The sequence below is a fragment of the Pan troglodytes genome, chromosome X (assembly GCF_028858775.2).
Source record: "Pan troglodytes isolate AG18354 chromosome X, NHGRI_mPanTro3-v2.0_pri, whole genome shotgun sequence".
Taxonomy (NCBI): domain Eukaryota; kingdom Metazoa; phylum Chordata; class Mammalia; order Primates; family Hominidae; genus Pan; species Pan troglodytes.
In genome coordinates this window covers 44,971,695-44,991,838 of record NC_072421.2, presented here as the reverse complement: position 1 = coordinate 44,991,838, position 20,144 = coordinate 44,971,695, and the positions used below count along the sequence as shown (strand labels likewise).

General features: G+C 41.7%; 1 protein-coding gene across 1 annotated transcript; it reads left to right on the top strand.

Annotated features, from left to right (window-relative positions):
- The first annotated feature begins 740 nt into the window (after positions 1–740).
- FUNDC1 (FUN14 domain containing 1) lies at positions 741–19,892 on the top strand. The gene is made up of 5 exons (XM_001139861.7): positions 741–962; positions 1,668–1,824; positions 5,214–5,289; positions 16,338–16,466; positions 19,433–19,892. The coding sequence occupies exons 1-5, from the start codon at positions 935–937 to the stop codon at positions 19,508–19,510; spliced, it is 468 nt and encodes a 155-aa protein (XP_001139861.1). The 5' UTR covers positions 741–934; the 3' UTR covers positions 19,511–19,892.
- The last annotated feature ends 252 nt before the right edge of the window (positions 19,893–20,144 follow it).

Sequence of the window (20,144 nt, the reverse complement as noted above, 5' to 3'; positions counted from 1 at the left end):
GATGCACGCCTGGAGTCCTGGGTACTCTGGAGGCTGAGGTGGGCCGATCTCTTGGGCCCAGGAGTTTGAGGCTGCAGTGAGCCATGATAGCGCCACTGCACTCCAGCCTGGTGACAGAGCAATACCCTTTCTCGAAAAAGAAAGACTATGGCAATAGGGGTGAGTGATGGGTCTCAACTCTGAATACAGCAGGGAATTTATAGTAAATGATCAGAGTGAATGGATCAATGGGTGGAAGATTACCAAGAGTAGACATGAAGGGTAGGGGTATTCTTGCTAAAGCCAATTTAACAGGATTTTTGCTGGTGGCAGAGTGATCAGATATCAAGAGTGGGGTTGAGGAATTCGATCGGATATTGAGGGTGATTCGATATTAAGGGTGGGGGAGTTCTTACTAAACTGACTTAACTGCATTCTTACCACAAATGGACTAGGCAGGTCAAAGACGACCCAAGGAGGAGACCCAGTCAAAAACAGCTCAGAGGAGCCTCCTGACTAAAGTTTGGTCAAGGAGAGAGTCTTTGTCAATACCCAGCTGGTTCTCCCTTTGTACCACCATGTGGCGCCCTTCACCCCATTCCTTCAGCCCTTAAGGCTCTTTTAAAACAAAATAATCAAATTCAAGTTACGGAAATTCTAGGAGGGGCGGTCCCTCCCCCTTCCTAGTTGCGGAAGGCAGCGGACTACAAGTCCCCTACGCTCTCGCGGGGCTATGATCCGCCCGGCCCTCCCCACATTCCGGAGTTTCGCGCCTGCGCAGAAGGCAGAAGGTCCTGCGCTGAGAGAAGGGGGCGGAGACAGGACTACGCGCCTGGAGTAGGAGAAGGAGGAAAAAAGAGACCATAGACTTCCATCCTGGCCTAGAGCGGCCCTTAAAGTGCCAGGGAGAGGAGGGCGGGTGGGGACCACTCCAGAATTGGCCGCTGGCGGTATCATGGCGACCCGGAACCCCCCTCCCCAAGGTGAGCGGCCAGGGCCCGAAGTGGTATCTGGGACGCGGCTCACAGCTCTCGACCTTGCTCCTATGGCACCTCTTCCTTCCCCTGCCCTAGGATTCTTCGAGCTCCATTTTTTTTTAAGGCAGCCCCTTCGAGCACCCCCTCCGAGCTAGACTTTTTCCTCCCCTCTCTGCGGAACTCAAGCGGAGAGCCACCCCTACCCCCAGCACAGCCCTACCTGCCTCCTGCCTTACCTTCACCTCCGGCCCTTCATCTCCCATCTTCAAATGTATTATTATTTTCTTTTTTTAAACGTCTGGACTCAAGTGATTTCGCTGAGCTCCAGACTAGTTCTCTCAGGAGGACCCCTCCCCACCCCCATTCCTCCCACTGATGAAAATGGACCCTGCTCTGACCTTGACCCTACTAAGGTTTGGAGGTGGGGGTGACCCCTCACTACTGTGTCATTCTGAGTTGGCCCTGGCTTCGTGACCCCGGGCTGGTCCCCGGGCCTTTGGGAAAGCAGATGGGGGTCATTGTTGCAGGGTCCTTTACTCTTGAGGCCCTGGTCTCAAGAATTGAGTTAAATAAAGTCAGTAGTTTCTATGTGGGCATTTTTAGCCGTAGGCCAGAACTAATGAGTTGTAACAGATTTTTAAAAAGATGTATAGAACATTTCTGACTTTTGATTGACTCTACATTTATTTTTTGCATTTTGCTATTTTGAAGACTATGAAAGTGATGACGACTCTTATGAAGTGTTGGATTTAACTGAGTATGCAAGAAGACACCAGTGGTGGAATCGAGTGTTTGGCCACAGTTCGGGACCTATGGTAGAAAAATACTCAGTAGCTACCCAGATTGTAATGGGTGGCGTTACTGGCTGGTGAGAACAACGTCTTTTTCATTAAATTTCATTTGGGGGCCTGACACTGCTGTCCTTTCATACATGGGCAAGAATCACCGTGCACAGGCAGTAGGTCTACACTGTTAATTCCAGAAGAGGCTTTTCTCTGAGTTAAAATTGATGTAATCTACATTCCCAGGCTCCCTGTTGAGTTTTGGCGATCCCCTCCCCCATGCCCACCACTGTTCCTCTCCTCCCTCCTCATCCTTCTTTTGATTCTTTATATAATTTCCCCATTCTCATGTTCAGCAAATGTCGTGGATCTGATTCAGTGATAGTAGATAGGAAGAAATATATGAGTTAATTATATGTAAATTTTTACATTTCATTCAGTGCTAACTGCTGAAAAAACCTAAGAAACTCCCACGGTAGAACTGGCCTCTAGTATTGTCAGCCCTGTACAGAGCAGTGTAAAATGCTCAGTATGAATTATTGGTGATGATACAGATGATTCTGTTTTTTGTGGGCTCGTTCAGATTATGATAACTCTTTGAAAAAGAGCTGTAGAACGTTAATTCTGTGTTTAAAGGTCTGATTGCTTACTTGATAATATTGTGGAGTCCATTAAGAAGTAGTTAATAACCATCAGCCTGACCAGTTAACATTTCAGACCACGTGATAACACAATGGCTACTGTGGATCTAATTCTGTTCTTACAATAAAAAAAACTAGCCAGATAACAAGGGGCAGAAACAAATTTGACTGTTTTGAAAATGTTCGTGACTGTAGAGAAATTTTGGAGTTAGTGAGGGTACTTAACTTGTGCATAAGCGTTCTTAGATTCTTATTTAAATTCATCTTACATAGATTTAATTGAAATATTTACCTGTTTCCACTTGATAAGTATAACGATGAGTTTTTTGATTTGTGTTTTACATGCACCTTGGAATAACGAGACACTCCTCTATGCCTTTTTTTTGCAAATGCCATTTTATGATAGAAGTACTCATTGTGAAGATTCTGTGGTGCAGAGGTGCGGCATTTATTCATGATATGTACTTACTAGTGCTGCTGCAGGAAAAAAGCCTGCAATTAGAAGAGAGATGCCTGTCAGGGCCTGGTCATTCAGATAATTCTCCACAGGCTGATAGTTCCTCTAGCCCTGTAATTCAGGGTATGGCTCTGCTTAAATAAGCTCACAATTTGGTTCCATGGGTGATTGGTTAATGTCAGTCAGGGCCTAAAGCCCAGTCTTAAAACAGACTCAAAAATAATCGAGAATAGAATTATCAAGTCATTTCATTGTTTCTCCTTGGAGACCAGACTCCTTGTAGATGAAGCCCCATCATTGGCAGAAGTTTGCTCGGAAAGCCTAGAGACAGAGCAGCAGGAGATGGGTTCATTTTAGTGACTGATGCCATCAAGCAATGGATACACATGCTTGTGGAGCACAGTCCAAGGGACATTGTGGCTGCTGCCTGCCTTTTCTGTTCCCTTTTCTGAGCCTTTGTTGCTGACATATATGTATATATACATACACACACACACACACACACACACAACACACACATTTGGATTACAGCCAGGTGTTGGTCCAGGAGCTGTATAATACAACTCTAATAATTATACAGGCGATTTGTTGCAATGACTATATTCAGTGTAGTAAATTTTTGCAATTTTCTTAGGATGTAAAACTGATGTGATATTATGGTGTATATTAAGGAGGAACAGTTAATAGGCACTAACCTAACAAGTTAGCAATTTAGACCAATTCAAGACATGTATAGGAGGCTGAGGAGATTTTATTTTGCTGTAGGTAGCTGTAGGCTTTTGATCATGACAAAAAATTAAAACTATTAGGATGGGTCCTTGCTAGGAGAGATGGGAGGTGTTGAGACCAGTTAGAGGGCCCTTAAAGTGTTCTGGAAGCAAGGTAATGATGACCTTGAGAGTGGAAAGGAGAAGACAGTCAAATAATGTTTTGGAGATAAAATATATAGAACTGTGGAGGCCAGGTGCGGTGGCTTACACTGGTAATCCCAGCACTTTGGGAGGCCGAGGCGGGTGGATCACCAGAGGTCAGGAGTTCAAGACTAGCCTGGCCAACATTGTGAAACCCCGTCTCTACTAAAAATACAACAATTAGCTGGGTGTGGTGGCGGGCATCTGTAATCCCAGCTATTCGGGAGGCTGAGGCAGGAGAATTACTTGAACCCGGGAGGCGGAGGTTGCAGTGGGCTGAGATGGCACCAGTGCATTCCAACCTGGTGACAGAGCGAGCTCCATCTAAAAAATAAATTAATTAAATTAAATAACAGAAATTTATTCTCTCACAGTTCTGGAGGCTAGAAGTCTGAAATCAGGATGTCAACAGGGTTTGTTCCTTCTTGGAGGCTCAGAGGGAGAAATCTGTTTTATGTTTCTCTGCTAGCTTCTGGTGGTTGCCAGCAATCCTTGTCATTCCTTGGCTTGTAGACGTATTACTCCAGTCTCTGCCTCTGTTGTCCTCACATGTCGTCTTCCCTCTGTGTGCGTCCTTATCGGATTAAAGGCCCACCCTGTCCAGTTTGATCTCATCTGAACTTATTACATCTGCAGTGACTCTGTTTTCAAATAAGGTCACATTTAGAGGTTTTGGGAAGGATATGAATTTTGAGGGGGACACCATTCAACCCAGTGCAGAAGGCTAGAGTTAGAAATATAGGATTCATTTGCACAGTGTGGATCTGGAATGCTGAAGGGAATGTGAGCTCACTGAAGGAGCGAATTAATGACAAAAGAAGTATGAGCTGACACAGGGTAGATGAGACACAAAAAACATTTAATATAAAAATAGGTAGATATAGATAAGGAGGCCTTTAGAAATGTGGGCTGAAGTATAGTTATTGAGTGGAACAACAGCTGGACCTGAAAGGGTAGGAAAGGTAGGAAAGCTTTAGATAGGTAGAGCTAGGCAGAAACCCCTAGAAGCAGGGAGATTAATAGCTTGAGCAAAGGTGATGACCTATTTGGAGGTTAATGGGGTTGGAGCCGAAGGTGGGGGTCAACTAGGTGTATGGACCGTCTTGACTGTATTAAGCAAAACATCACTTTTATTACGGGAGGTTTCAGCTTATACAAATGTAGGAGGAATATAATGAACCCCTGAGTACTTGTCGTTATTTTAGTAGCTGCTCTTTTTTTTCTATAAATTCCCCTCCTCTTCTCTCCGTCCCTTATTTTGAAGCAAATTTCAGACATTTTAGATTGTGCATTTTTGACTAGCCTATATAACTAAGGGGTTTCTGAGAAGGTTTCTGAGCAGGTAAGGGATGTGATCAAAAGAAATGCGAAGACATAAGATTTTATTAGGAAAGCAATGAAAAGCAGAAGAGGGAGAGGGTTTAGTACATAATTGATTGTTTTCATCTTTTGTTATTTGATTAAAGGTGTGCAGGATTTCTGTTCCAGAAAGTTGGAAAACTTGCAGCAACTGCAGTAGGTGGTGGCTTTCTTCTTCTTCAGGTATGTCAGAGCTTTAAGCACTTGCCTTTGCTTTCATAGAAGGTGGAATTTTTCTTTTAGGCATCAGTTTATGGAAGAGCTACAATGAGTTTTGGAAGCTGACTGTTGTCTTGAAAGATAACAGTTTAAATACTTCTGAGTTATTAAGCATAGTTTGATCCCAGCTATTAAAAAGACAGCCATTACCGAGCGCATTGGCTCACGCCTGTAATCCCAGCACTTTGGGAGGCAGAGGCAGGCAGATCCCTTGAGGTCACATGTTCAAGACCAGCCTGGCCAACATGGTGAAATCCCGTCTCTACTGAAAATACAAAAATTAGCTGCCATGGTGGTGCACGCCTGTAGTAGTCCCAGCTACTTGGGAGGCTGAGGCAGGAGAATTGCTTGAACCCAGGAAGCGGAGGTTGCAGTGAGCCGAGATCGTGCCATTGCACTCCCGCCTGGGCAACAAGAGCGAAACTCTGTCTCCAAACAGCACAAAACAAAACAAAACAAAAATCCATAATCTTATATCTGAGGCAGATAGATTTGAAGTTTTAGTTTTGTTCATATTCTTGTAAGTATAAGATCTAAAAATGCTTTGCCATTAGAGGATGTTTATCAGGGCATCATCTGGCATTCATGTCTGTTTGGCATGTATTTTTTCAAAAATATCATTCCTTGAAGATCAAATATAGTAAATCCAAAAATTGAAAATCTCTACGAATGAATGTGAGCAGCACTTTTAAAGATACAGAGAACTGTCACTTGTACTAGATTTTAAAAATGATTGATGTTCATAGCCACCAGAATCTGAATTCAGCACCTAAGCCATCGATCATGTAATAACTAGTGTAGTTGTAGTACAAGGGGACTAGATTTGTATGTATGAAGCACAGATTTTGAGTTGTTCACTAAACAGCCTTTTAAAAATATATGTGTTTTCTTTCTTTTGGTGACATTATTACGAATAATTGCTTATTACTTGTGGTAAGAGGTAAAAAAAATGATTAATACCTAAATTTAGTTCTTTGGATGAATATGCTAGCATTAGTACAGATGATAATTTTACTTAAGCTGATTTTGACTTGGTTTTATATGGAATCAAGAGCATATTTTATTCCATAGCTATTTTGAAGACTCAGTTGTCATTTCTGTTAGTGTAAAAGGGTACTGGACTGAAGCAGAGTTTCCTAAAATGTTCACAGAATGGAGAGAAGTGTATATTTTAATCCACTCTGCATGTCAGTTTTTCAGAAGTCCATTTCAGTTCACTCAATATGCACCATTCAAATCCACATTTTGTCATTGCCACCTCCCACTTTTCCGCATTTAGTCCACGTAGTCTTTGAAGTTTTTAAGGCAGAGCAACATAGGACCTATCTGCATCAAACCAGTTTTTCCCACAAATATGACTAACCTTGAAAACTCAGTAGAAGGAAAGTGAAAGGGGAAATAAAGTAACAAATGGCTTTTAGGCTAATTGCCTAATATTCTTTAGGCCCACTTTCATATTTTTGTGACCTTTCTTATATTTAAAGGTAAATATTAGTTTATTTAGAACTTAAAGCTTTTCTAGTAACAATGTCAAGTGTTTTCCAATAGATATTTATTACACTGCCATCTTAAAGTACACAATCTCTTCGTTTTAATTTTTTGGAGTTATACATCCTTATAATTCAAAGGGCCAAGTACTTGTGCAAGGCTTGTTACAGATTAGAGTAATCCTCCACCTCTCTCACTACCCCCATTTTTCCATCCCTTGAGACATCCAGTTTGAACTCTTAACTGATTCTTAAGGTAGTAATCTCTTTTTCCCTAAACAAGTTAATTGGACATTTCTTGATCTTTCAGTTTTAGGTGTGAACTATTGGCTTCCCATTATGGAATGGGAAAATTTAGCTGTCATTTATTGACCTGTTTTGTTTTCCCTATACTTCTCCCCCAAATCTCACATACCTGAATGCTTTCTTCCCTCTCCCTCAATCGTCTGAGTGTAGTTACTTCCCTTTTTTCATAATTGTGTTAGATCATTCATTATATGGAGTTCACTGAGATTGATTACTTGGAGTTCACTGAACTTCTTGAGCCTGTGAATTTATGTCTTTAATCATGTTTGGGAAGGTTTTGGCCATTATTTCTACTAGGAAGTTTGGGATTTTTTTTTTTTTTTTTTCGAGACAGAGTCTTGCTCCGTCGCCCAGGCTAGAGTGCAGTGGCGCAATCTTGGCTCACTGCAACCTCCACCTCCCGGATTCAAGTGATTTTCCTGCCTCAGCCTCCCAAGCAGCTGGGATTATAGATTACAGCTGCCTGCCACAGCACCCCGCTAATTTTTGTATTTTTAGTAGAGATGGGGTTTCACCATCTTGGCCAGGCTGGTCTAGAACTCTTGACCTATTGATCCACCCGCCTCGGCCTCCCAAAGTGCTGGGATTACAGGATTACAGGCATGAGCCACCACGGGCGGCCGGGATTATTTCTTTTCTTCTTCTTCTTTTTTTTTTTTTTTAGACAAGAGTTTTGCTCATGTTGCCCAGGCTGGAGTGCAATGGCGCAATCTCGGCTCACTGCAACCTCCGCCTCCTGGGTTCAAGCGATTCTCTTTCCTCAGCCTCCCAAGTAGCTGGGATTACAGGCACCTGCCACCATGCCTGGCTAATTTTTGTATTTTTAGTAGAGATGGGGTTTCACCACGTTGGCCAGGCTGGTCTCGAACTCCTGACCTCAGGCAATCCGCCTGCCTCTGCCTCCCAAAGTGCTGGGATTACAGGCGTGAGCCACCGCGCCCAGCCAGGATTCTTTCTTTTCTTTTTTTTTTTTTTTTTTTGAGACGGAGTCTTGCTCTGTCACCCAGGCTGGAGTGCAGTGGTGCGATCTCAGCTCACTGCAAGCTCCGCCTCCCAGGGTCACGCCACTCTCCTGCCTCGGCCTCTCAAGTAGCTGGGACAACAGGCGCCCGCCACCAAGCCTGGCTAACTTTTTTGTATGTTTTTGGTAGAGACAGGGTTTTGCTCTGTTAGCCAGGATGATCTCGATCTCCTGACCTCATGATCTGCCCGCCTCGGCCTCCCAAAGTGCTGGGATTACAGGTGTGAGCCACCGCACCTGGCCCAGTATTATTTCTTTAGACAACTACTGGTTGTGTAAATCACCTTTCATTGTCGTATGTATCAAATAGTTCATCAGTTTAACCGTCTGGGCAAACTTGGTCCCAGAGTCATCTGTCCTGTTTGCTTTCTAGGCCTGGTATACGGCTCTCACCCTGGGATCTCTCTTCAATACCTTCTGGATAGTCCCTTTTTGTTTTGGGTTGTTTCTTGTATGTTATGTCTTTTGTTTGTTTGTTTGTTTTTTGAGACAGTCTTGCTCTGTTGCCCAGGCTAGAGTGCAGTGGTACAATCTCACTCACTACAAACTCTGCCTCCTGGGCTCAAGGGATCCTCCTGCCTCAGCCTCCCAAGTAGCTGGGACTACAGGCGTGTGCCACCATGCCCACTAATTTTTGTATTTTTGTATAATAGGGAGGTCTTGCTATGTTGCCCAGGCTGGTCTCGAACTCCTGGGCTCAAGCATTCCACCCGCCTTGGCCTCCCAAAGTGTTGGGATTACAGGCGTAAGCCACTGCACCTGGCCTATCCTATGTCTTGATGTATTCTCTTGTTTTGGTGGACACATCCTCCAATAGCTTTCGTAGAAAATGAGAATGGGAACTATAGTTTTTGAGACTTTGCATGTCTGAAAATTTCTTCATTTTATCCTCACATTTGTTTGATAATTTATTAATAGCTGGGTTTAGGTATTGCTCCATTGTCTTCTGACTTCCAGTGTTGCTGTTAAAAGTTTAAAGTAATTCTAATTTCTGAACCTTTACATGTGTGGGGTTTTTTTTTCCTTTCAGTTAATGCTTATAGGATTTTCTTTTGTCCTCAGTATTCTGATTTTTCCCAGTGATGTGCCTTACTGTGGGCCTATTTTCATCCACTGTGCTGGAAACTCAAGGGGCCCTTTCAGTTTGGGGAAATTTTCTTTATATTTATTTAGTTAATGATATCCTGCTCTTTAATTTTCCCATCTTTTTTTCTGTAGTTCCAGTTATATGGATCTCCTGGACCAGTTGTCTGATTTTTCTTTATTTATTTATTTTACAGTTTTAGACTTATTTTTAATTTTTTTTAAATAGAGATGAGGTCTTGCTATGTTGCCCAGGCTGGTCTCAAGCAATCCTCCTGCCTTGGCCTCCCAAAATGTTGGGATTACAGGTGTGAGCCACTGACTGCTTGGCCTAATAATTTTTTTTTTTCTTTCTTAGATTTGGTAGAACACTAATAATCTTTTCAATTTTCCACTTCTATCTTTTTGGTCTATTTTCTGGGAGATTTCTTCAACTTCAACAAGTTTTTTTTTTTGTTTTTGTTTTTTGTTTTTTTTTTTGAGACAGAGTCTCACTCTGTTCACCTGGGCTGGAGTGCAGTGGTGCGATCTTGGCTCACTGCAGCCTTGACCTCCCAGGCTCAGGTGATTTCTTCACGCCAGCCTCCCAAGTAGCTGGGACTACAGGCATGCACCACCATGCCTGGCTAATTTTTTGTATTTTTAGTAGAGATGGAGTTTTGCTATGTTGCCCAGGCTGGTCTTGAACTCCTGAGCTCAAGCGATCCACCCACCTCGGCCTCCCAAAGTGCTGGGATTACAGATGTGAGCCACCATGCCCGGCTGTTGTTCTTTTAATGTGACTTTAGCATTCTGTTTCTTGCTTTTCCTTCATGGATGCAGTGAGCAGTATCTTTTTAAAAAATTTTTAATGGCTAATACTTGGATACTATTTTTTTGTTGTTGTTGTTTTGTTTTTTTGTTTTTTTGTTTTTTTTGAGACGGAGTCTCGCTCTGTCACCCAGGCTGGAGTGCAGTGGCACGATCTCGGCTCACTGCAAGCTCCGCCTCCCGGGTTCGCACCATTCTCCTGCCTCAGCCTCCCGAGTAGCTGGGACTACAGGCGCCTGCCACCACACCCAGCTAATTTTTGTATTTTTAGTAGAGACAGGGTTTCATTGTGTTAGCCAGGATGGTCTCGATCTCCTGACCTCATGATCTGCCTGCCTCGGCCTCCCAAAGTGCTGGGATTGCAGGCGTGAGCCACTGTGCCCGGCCTTGGATACTGTTTTTTTAAGAGATTGGTGGGATGTATTTATTATGTGTGACTTGTCCTCCTCCAACCCATTGTTGCAACCAATGCAATGGTTAGAAGACAGTCCCTTCAATAAGACTTTTAGAAACACATCATATTACTGGAGCACTAACATTCTTGGAAACCATTTTAATTGCATGTCTATAGACCAAGAAGGTTTGTGAGAGATGGTATAGTTGAATGTCTTCTCTAATTCGAAGATAGAAGCTTCTTAGAAAGTGGCAGAGACTGAAAGTTTTCCTTAAGTCACCAGATGCTAGTTGGAAGTGACTGCCTTAATAGACTGCAGGTTCAGAGTGTTGATCCAAATAGTCTGTCCTACAAGCAATTCTTAGCATCTACACAGAATGTTCATCTAGCAGTTTATTTTTTCAGCTTTACAAACAACTCTGCAGTGACTAGCCATTTATATACAGCTTTGCACACTTGTCTAAGACAAAGCAAAAATATACATATTTAGGCCAGGCATGGTGGCTCACGCCTGTAATCCCAGCACTTTGGGAGGCTGAGGCGGGCGGATCGCCTGAGGTCAGAAGTTCGAGACAAGCCTGGCCAACAAGGTGAAACCCCATCTCTACTAAAAGTACAAAATTAGCCGGGCATGGTGGTGCATGCCTGTAATCCCAGCTACTCGGGAGGCTGAGGCAGGAGGATCATTTGAACCTGGGAGGCAGAGGTTGCAGTGAGCCGAGATCATGTCATTGCACGCCAGCCTGGGTGACAAAAGCGAAACTCCGTCTCAAAAAAAAAAATATATATATATATGTATACACACACACACACACACACACACATATATATTTAAGCCTCTTGATTGTCAAGTAGCCTTCCAGAAAGTATTCCTACTATCCCCATATGAGAGGATCCACCAGCTTTTCCCCCTTTTCATACTGTACTCTTGGGGTTCCTTTTTTTTTTTTTTTTTTTTTCTGAGACAGAGTTTCACTCTGTTGCCCAGGCTGGAGTGCAAGTGGTGTGATCTTGGCTTATGGCAGCCTCAGTTTCCCAGGTTCAAGTGTTTCTCGTGCCTTAGCCTCCCGAGTAGCTGCAATTACAGGCGCACACCACTGTCTGGCTAATTTTTGTATTTTCCGTAGAGATGGGGTTTCACCATGTTGGCCAGGCTGGTCTTGAACTCTTGGCCTCAAGTGATCCGCCTTCTTCAGCCTCCCAAAGTGCTGGGATTACAGGCATGAGCCACCGTGCCGGGCCTCATACTGTACTCTTTGGAAGGGAGTCACTGTGTATAGCCCACATTTCAGGAGTGTAATTATGCTCCACCTTTCTGAAGGCAGAGTAGCTACATAAATTATTTAGAAATAGTCTGTTGGAAGGTTTGTCTCTTATTTATTCAGTCATTTATTTATATCAATATGGACTCATGGATATTTATTTTATACTTTGGTTTATAATCTAATGCTCTTTTATTGCTCAAATTTTACCAGCTTTGGCCATTAAGAGCTCTTTCAGTTGTGCATTGTCTTTTTTAAGCTCTCTGAGGACATAAATGATCAAGCTTCTGTGTGTGTGTGTGTGTGTGTGTGTGTGTGTTTTAAGCTTCTTCCTACCAAGTCCCTGTTTGTCTAAGGTGTTTTGTTCCCCCTCCCCAACCTTTTTCCTGCTTGTTTATTTTGGTTTCTAGTTTTCAAGTTAAAGGCCTTCCTCCATGTCTGATGATCCTTGGTTGTCTGCTCATATTTAAGAATTGAGCACTAAAAGTTGATGGAAAGCTCTAAACAATATGGACGTGTGGATGGGGCTTTCCGTTCTCTGGGAAATCTGACCAGTCCAAGAAAAATGATCTAAAGATAAGGAGTTGGGGGTGGGCAGAATTTCCCGCAGTGAAACAGCCCAATTAGATCAGCATATGGTGAAGTTCACAAGCAAAAAGCCCCATCTACCTGTTTAGAGCTTTCTGGCCAACATGAATCTTTATCTGAAAGCCGTGTGTGTGTGTGTGTGTGCGCGCGCGCATGTGTGCGCGTGTGTGTGTGTTTTTTTCTGGAAACAGTCTCACTCTCTGGCCCAGGCTGGAGTGCAGTGGCGTGACCATGGGTCACTGCAGCCTTGAACTCCTGAGGCTCAAGCGATCCTGCCACTTCAGCCTCTCAAGTAGCTGGGACTACAGGTGCATGCCACCATGTCTGGCTAATTTTTGTATTTTTTGTAGAGACAGAATTTCGCCGTATAGCCCAGGCTGGTCTCAAACTCCTGGGCTCAAGCAGTCTGCCTGCTTCACCCTCCCAAAGTGTTGGGATTATAGGCGTGAGCAACCGAGCCTGGCCTCTGGCATTATTATTTATTTATTTATTTATTTTTGAGACAGTCTCCCACTTTCACCCAGGCTGGAATGCAGTGGCGAGATCTCAGCTCACTGCAGCCTCCGCCTCCTGGGTTCAAGAACCGCCTCCTGATTCTTGTAACTCAGCCTCCTGAGTAGCTGTGATTACAGGTGTGAGCCACCACGCCCAGCTAGTTTTTTGTGTTTTTAGTTTCACTGACATAGTTTCACCATGTTGACATGGCTGATCTCGAACTCCTGGCCTCAAGTGATCTGCCCACCTTGGCCTCCCAAAGTGCTAGGAGTACAGGGGTGAGCCACCACGCCCAGCCCCTCTGTCATCATTATTATTATTATTTTGAGACAGTGTCTCACTCTGTTGCCCAGGCTGGAGTGCAGTGGCATGATATCGGCTCACTGTAGTCTCTGCCTCCTGGGTTCCAGTGATTCTTTTGCCTCAGCCTTCCAAGTAGCTGGGATTACAGGCATGCGCTACTATGCCCGGCTAATTTTTGTATTTTTAGTAGAGATAGGGTTTCACCATGTTGGCCAGGCTGGTCTTGAACTCCTGGCATTAGGTAATCCGCCTGCCTCGGCCTCCCAAAGTGCTAACATTACAGGCGTGAGCCACGGAGCCCGGCCTGGAATTATTTTATTTTATTTTATTTTTTTTAACTTGGAAGCTTTTATTCTAATGAAAGTACCTTACGTAATCCCGTTAAATATTTTACTGTTATAGGAAGTCAAATGTTCAAAAAGCAGTCATCACTGCCCCATTCCCTCCCCAGTCTGTTGGCTTGCATTTCCTTGTAGTTGCAGATGAATTTTGTGTGGACAAGACTGAATTGGGTCCTGTATGTATTGGTTGGTTAAGTTGGTTGTACCTGAACCCCACTTGGGGCAGATTGCTTGTCCTTGATCATCTCTGTACTGGAGCAGGGTGCTCAATTTAGACTGGTATTCTTCGGTTTGATCAGAAGTGTACTTCTCAGCTGGGTGCCGTGGCTCACTGTAATCCCAGCACTTTGGGAGACCAAGGCAGGAGGATGGCTTGAGGCCAGGAGTCCAAGACCAGCCTGGGCAACATAATGAGACTTCATCTCTCTCTCTCTTTTTTAAGGCATTAATATCTTTAGCATCTCAAGGTTTTTCATTTTTCCTGCAAGGGAACAGATTCTCAAGGGAATTTGTTCAGTGATGGTAGATCACTCCAGCATCAAAGATCGCTCTCTTGTTAGTAGACATGCTAGGTTGGGTCCTTTGGGATAATCTAGCTCATCCATTTTGTTGCTGAGAGTCATTATTTGAGCCAGGTTGGTTAATACAGCTTTTGAGATTTAGTCTTTATTCATTGTCTTTGTTATCATTTATTTACTATGTCTCATTCATCTGGCATTAGTTGGGACTCTAGGGATATAGAGATTCACAGCCCATATGGTCAGTGCTGAGCTAGAAGGGTGTGTTTAGTGCTGAGAGAGCAGAGGGAAGACGCTCTGTGTGCTTGGAGGTGTTAGGGAAGTCTTCTTCCAAAGAGGCGTTAGTATCTTTAGCATCTCAAGGTTTTTCATTTTCCTTGCAACTGTTTGACATTTTCCCCCAAAACGTAGAGAATTCTTTAAATTATACAAAATCTTTATCTCAGATAACACTGGGTTTACTAATTATCAGTGACAAATGGCTATGTAAAAATATTTTGTGTATAGAATGCTGTTTGTGAGAATTTGTTTAATCTGTCTCATTAAAATGGTTTCCTTTATTCATTTGCTGGGGATTGGGGGGTGGATAAGGGGTCTCACCCAGGGAATATAGTTAAGGTTTGTTTTTTGTTTTTTTAATTTCACTTCCAATTTAACTCATGGCATGAAGATTAGCTTTTTAAAAAAAACTTTGTAACTTAAAATGTTAAGTCTTGAAAATGACAGTTGAATTGGGAGTTGCTGATGAGTGGTGGTATAGATAATATTTTTGTTCTGCCGGGCGCGGTGGCTCATGCCTGTAATCCCAGCACTTTGGGAGGCCGAGGCGGGTGGATCACGGGGTCAGGAGATCGAGACTATCCTGGCTAACACGGTGAAACCCCTTCTCTACTAAAAAACAAAAAATCAGCCGGGCGTGGTGGCGAGTGCCTGTAGTCCCAGCTACTCGGGAGGCTGAGACAGGAGAATGGCATAAACCCGGGAGGCGGAGCTTGCGGTGAGCAGAGATCACGCCACTGCACTCCAGCCTGGGCGACAGAGCGAGACTCCGTCTCAAAAAACAAAAATAAAAAAAATTTTGTTCTAACCAAAAAATAAAGCCATATACATACATAAAATATTTGTACTTCTCACAAGCTTTGGATTAAGAAGAAATGTTAAGATTCAGCAGAAAGTAAAATTCTGCAAAAGCTTCAAAGTAATCAACTATTTTGATTACTTAGTGCAAGCCAATAAGAAGTCTTTTCAATTTATATGTAGAATTTTCCTAAGGTTCATCATCACCTCCATGCCTGTGACTCAAATTGCTGTATCAAGTACTACCAGAAAAAGCCTTCACTTGCCATTTGATTTGATCACCACTGTTTTGCTGAGGCTGGAGTTTGAAGTGATAGTAGTTGAATAAATACAAGAAGAAATGCAGATAAACAAATTCTTCTATGGAGTCATTCACAGACAAAATAGAACCTAAGATTTCTAGTCAGCCCATTTATGCAAAATCAGATATTTTTATTATTTAAAGTATTTTCTGTGTGGCTAAAAGTCAGTGTGTTCATTCAGGGTGCAAATGGCAAAAAAAAAGTGATGCACTAAAAAATTACAAAGAAAGCATAAGCTTGACAGAAGTGATTTATAATGGTATATATGGCTATTTTATTATTTGGAGGCACTGAGTTACTGGACTGGCTTGCACACACACTGTTGTTCCTGTTCAGATATTGCAGTCTCTCAGTAGTACCATATGATAATTTTTCTTATGATAGGCATTTAGCTATAGTTTTATTAAAAGGATTTATGGCATGAAACTTGTGTAGAGTGCAGTTTGTTTTATATTCTACTTTCAAAAGCAATTACCAGAAAGTATTCTTAATTTAAGTAAAGAGAGCTATTTAAATACTTACCAGGCTACTTAAATTTCTTTAGTGATCTAATAACTGATTGGCTTATGATCCCTTATAATTAAAGATCTATTTAATTAAAAAGTATTTTTAAATTAGCTATATAATCTAGATAATCTCTGTATCTTTTTAACTAATTCCCTATTCCAAAAGGTGTGACAGAATGATAGTATAGTTAAAAGACAGTTTTTGGAATCATTTTCCCATCATGTACTAAACACTGTTCATCACATCTAAATAATTAGTTACTTACTTATGCTTAATATCTGTTTTCCCTAACAGACCTGAAGCTCTCTGAGGATAGGGGCTTATGTCTCCCTTATTCAGTACTTAGCATAGGGTAGGCACTAGTGTCTGTTAAATGAATAAACTAGTGGAGAAAAAGCAATTTCTTAGCTATAAGTTTTATAGGTTACTAGAACTCTTAAGTGTTTATATATTCTTGGCTATTATAGTCAGCAACCTAGTTGATGTATTATTGATAATTTTTATTATATTTTTTGCAGATTGCTAGTCATAGTGGCTATGTGCAGATTGACTGGAAGAGAGTTGAAAAAGATGTAAATAAAGCAAAAAGACAGATTAAGAAACGAGCGAACAAAGCAGCACCTGAAATCAACAATTTAATTGAAGAAGTAAGATGATATATAATTTTGACTTTTTTTTTTTTTTTTCCTTTTTTTGGTTAATGGGTGTCCCTTAGCAGAAAATGTGACCGGGGGGGATTACTGTCTTTTTTAAAAATGGTGTTTTTGGTTATATATCTAGAGTGTTAAGTAAAATTTGAGATCACACCACTACTTAAATCAGTCATTATTATTTTTTTTTTTTGGTGGTTAACATAGATTCCCCTGCATATCTCTAGCTCACTTTGATCTTGTTGTAAAAACTAAGAACATTCTTTTCAACATATTTCCTCTGCCTTTATAAATGAACATGTACAGGTGTAGTAAAACTTAAAAGTACACATTTTTTTTCTTGAGGATAGTTTGAAAATATGTTTTTTAAATATGATTAATATATTTTATTAATGTTTTCAGGTGTAATTTGACCCTTTACTTTTGTACTGTTTAAAATGGAATTGAATACTTCCTTGCCTTTGTTTTTGTTTTATCCTTTTACCTCCCTCAACTTTTTAGTTTGAAAAAATTCAAACCAGTTAAAAAGTTGAAAGACAAATATAGTGAATATCTCAATACCCTTCATCTATTCACCAAATTGTTCATGATTTGCCGTGTTTACTTTATCTGTGTGTGGGTGACACACACAGATAATTTTTTTTCCAAAGTATTTAAGATGTCATAACTTTTCATCCCTAAATACTTCAGTATGTATCTTCTAAGAGTACAGATATTCTCTTATACAACTATGAATACGCCCCCCCCCCTTTTTTATTTTTTTACTGTGTGGGAACTGCCACTTCAGAAACTTTTTTTTTCTTTTTTGAGACGGGTTCTCGCCCTGTAGCCCAGGCTGGAGTGCAGTGGTGTAATCTTGGCTCACTGCAACCTCCGCCTCTCGGGTTCAAGCGATTCTCCTGCCCCAGCCTCCTGAGTAGCTGGAATTACAGGCACGCGCCACCTCTCCCAGCTAATTTTTTGTATCTTTAGTAGAGACAGGGTTTCACCATGTTGGCCAGGCTGGTCTCGAACTCCTGACCTCATGATCCACCCGCCTCAGTCTCCCGAAGTGCTGGGATTAGGGGCTTGAGCCACCAGGCCCGGCCAACTGTTTTTTTTTTTTTTTTTTTGAGACAGGTCTCATTCTGTCTCGCTGTGTTGCTTAGGCTGGAATGCAGTGGCATCATCATGGCTCACTACAGCCTTGACTCCCCTGGCTCAAATGGTCCTCCCACCTCAGCCTCCCAAGTAGCTGGGACTACAGGTGTGCATGATGCCTCGGCCTCCCAAAGTGCTAGGATCACAGGCGTGAGCCCCCATGCCTGGCCACATGCCATTATTAATAAAAAAAAAAAATGTAACATGAGATAATAGTATTTCCTTTCTTTGTTAATTTTTTTTAGACAGGGTCTTGCTCTGTCACCCAGGCTGGAGTGCAATGGTGTGATCACAGCTCACTGCAGCCTCGAGCACCTGGGCTCAAGTGATCCTCCCACCTCAGCCTCTCAAGTAGCTGGGACTACAGGTGCATGCCCAGCTAATTTTTATATTTTTGTAGAGATGAGGTTTTGCCATGTTGCCAGGCTGGTCTCAAACTCCTGGGCTCAAGCAGCCTGCCTGCCTCAGCCTCCCAATGTGCTGGGCATTACAGGTTTGAGCCACCACACCCAGCCAGTATTTTCTAATATGCAGTTCATATTAATATTTTTCTACAAAATATCTTGTGTGGCTTTTTTTTTCCCAATTAAGAATTATATGCCAGGTACAGTAGTTCACTCCTGTAATCCCAGCACTTTGGGAGGCTGAGGCAGGAGGATCTCTTGAGCCTAGGAGTTTGAGATCAGCCTGGGTAACAGAGAGAGACCTTGTCTCTACAGAAAATACAAAAATTAGAACGGTGGCATGCACCTGTAGTCTCAGCTACTTGGGAGGCTGAGGTGGGAGGATTGCTTGAGGCTGTGAGACATGATTGTGCCACTGCACTCCAGCCTGGCTGACAGAATGAGACCCTGTTCCCACCCACCCCCCCCCCCCCCCAAAAAAAATTATATATTGTTTTCGGTTATCATGTCTATGAAGTCTCATTTAGTCTTAAACAGTCCTTTCATCTGTTAATTTTATTCCCCCATCTTTCATGGCACTGACATTTTTGACACCTCTAGGCAGAATATCCCACAGTCTGGCTTTGTCTGATGGCTTCCTCATGATTTTATTCTGGTTAAACATTTTACCAAAGTAATTTGTTTTGGTTTTGATCCTGTACATTTTTTTTTCTGTTGGCTAAATGGACTATTAATAAATACCATTGTGCCTGCTGTGACAATTTATTAAATAATCTGTGTTAATAACTTGATGATGGGCCATTCATCTCTACCTTACAGGTAGATTTCTTTTTACTTGTGAGATCATTGCTGCCCATATACTTATTATCTCAATAGCCAAGGAGCTTACTGGGCATGACTGTGTTCTCTAGTCTCCTTCAATTAGTCAGGGACATTTCTGGGATCTTGCATGCTATTTGATACCTGCAGTAGTAGGTGCACAGGAATTTTTGCTGAATATTTATTGAATTGAGGAAAATAGCTGAAACTGCTACTTGGCTCTGGATTCAGTAAGAATTTTTTTTTGTGCATCTTTTTATTGTGGTAAAATAGTTATACAAAAATTTTACCAGTTTAACCATTTTTAAGCATACAGTTCAGTGGCATTAAGCATATTCACATTTTTCTGCAATCATTACCACTATCTATTTCCAGAACTTTTTCATCATCCCAAACTCTGTGCCCATTAAACATTAATTTTCAGTTTCCCTCTCTCCCCAGCTCTTAATGATCTGTATTCTGCTTTCTGACTACTCATACGAGCAGAATCATGTAATATCTGTTCTTTTTTGTCTACCTTATTTCACTTTGCATAATGTTTTCAAGGTTCATCCCTGTTGCAGCATAATTAAGAGTATTTTTGTTTAAACTTTGTTTCAGGCAACAGAATTTATCAAGCAGAACATTGTGATATCCAGTGGATTTGTGGGAGGCTTTTTGCTCGGACTTGCATCTTAAGGACATGAATATTCTCCCATAACGGATTCAACTATGAGAAGAGAAGTGGCAGCAATAAGGCAGTCTCTCAAAAGTCATACTGCCAGAGTCTCTAGGGCAGGGAGAAACAACTAGCTGGACAATACTCAATTCAAAACTTAGCATTTTGCCATCTGAAGCTTGGCAAACTAGTATCTGCTGTAAAACAACCTATATGGTATGTGAACCATAGTATTCCTGAGCAAAACGTGGCTTTCATCGCTTTGTAAAAATTTGCATCTGTTTAGAAACTAGCCTATAAAATATCACCATTGGATGTAGATATGGAGAGAAAAGAAATATGTTGGGTTTATTGCTTAGCGAAATATTCTCTTTTTATTTAAATAAAATGTTCTTCATTGTGTTTTATGGTATGTGTCCATAATTTAAAATTCGTGCTACAGTTTCAGTATTAAGGCTGACTTTTTTTTTTTAAGATATGTTTGCAATAAGTTAAAAAACTGTAATACCCTTTTGTGGAAAGCTTTAGAAATGATATAATTATTAAAGATATTAAACAGACTCTGCTGATGTAATATGATACCAATTTTTATGTTGTTTTTTTCCTGGAGTTATTACTTTGTTATAAGTGTAATAATTGTACATTTCTTTTTTG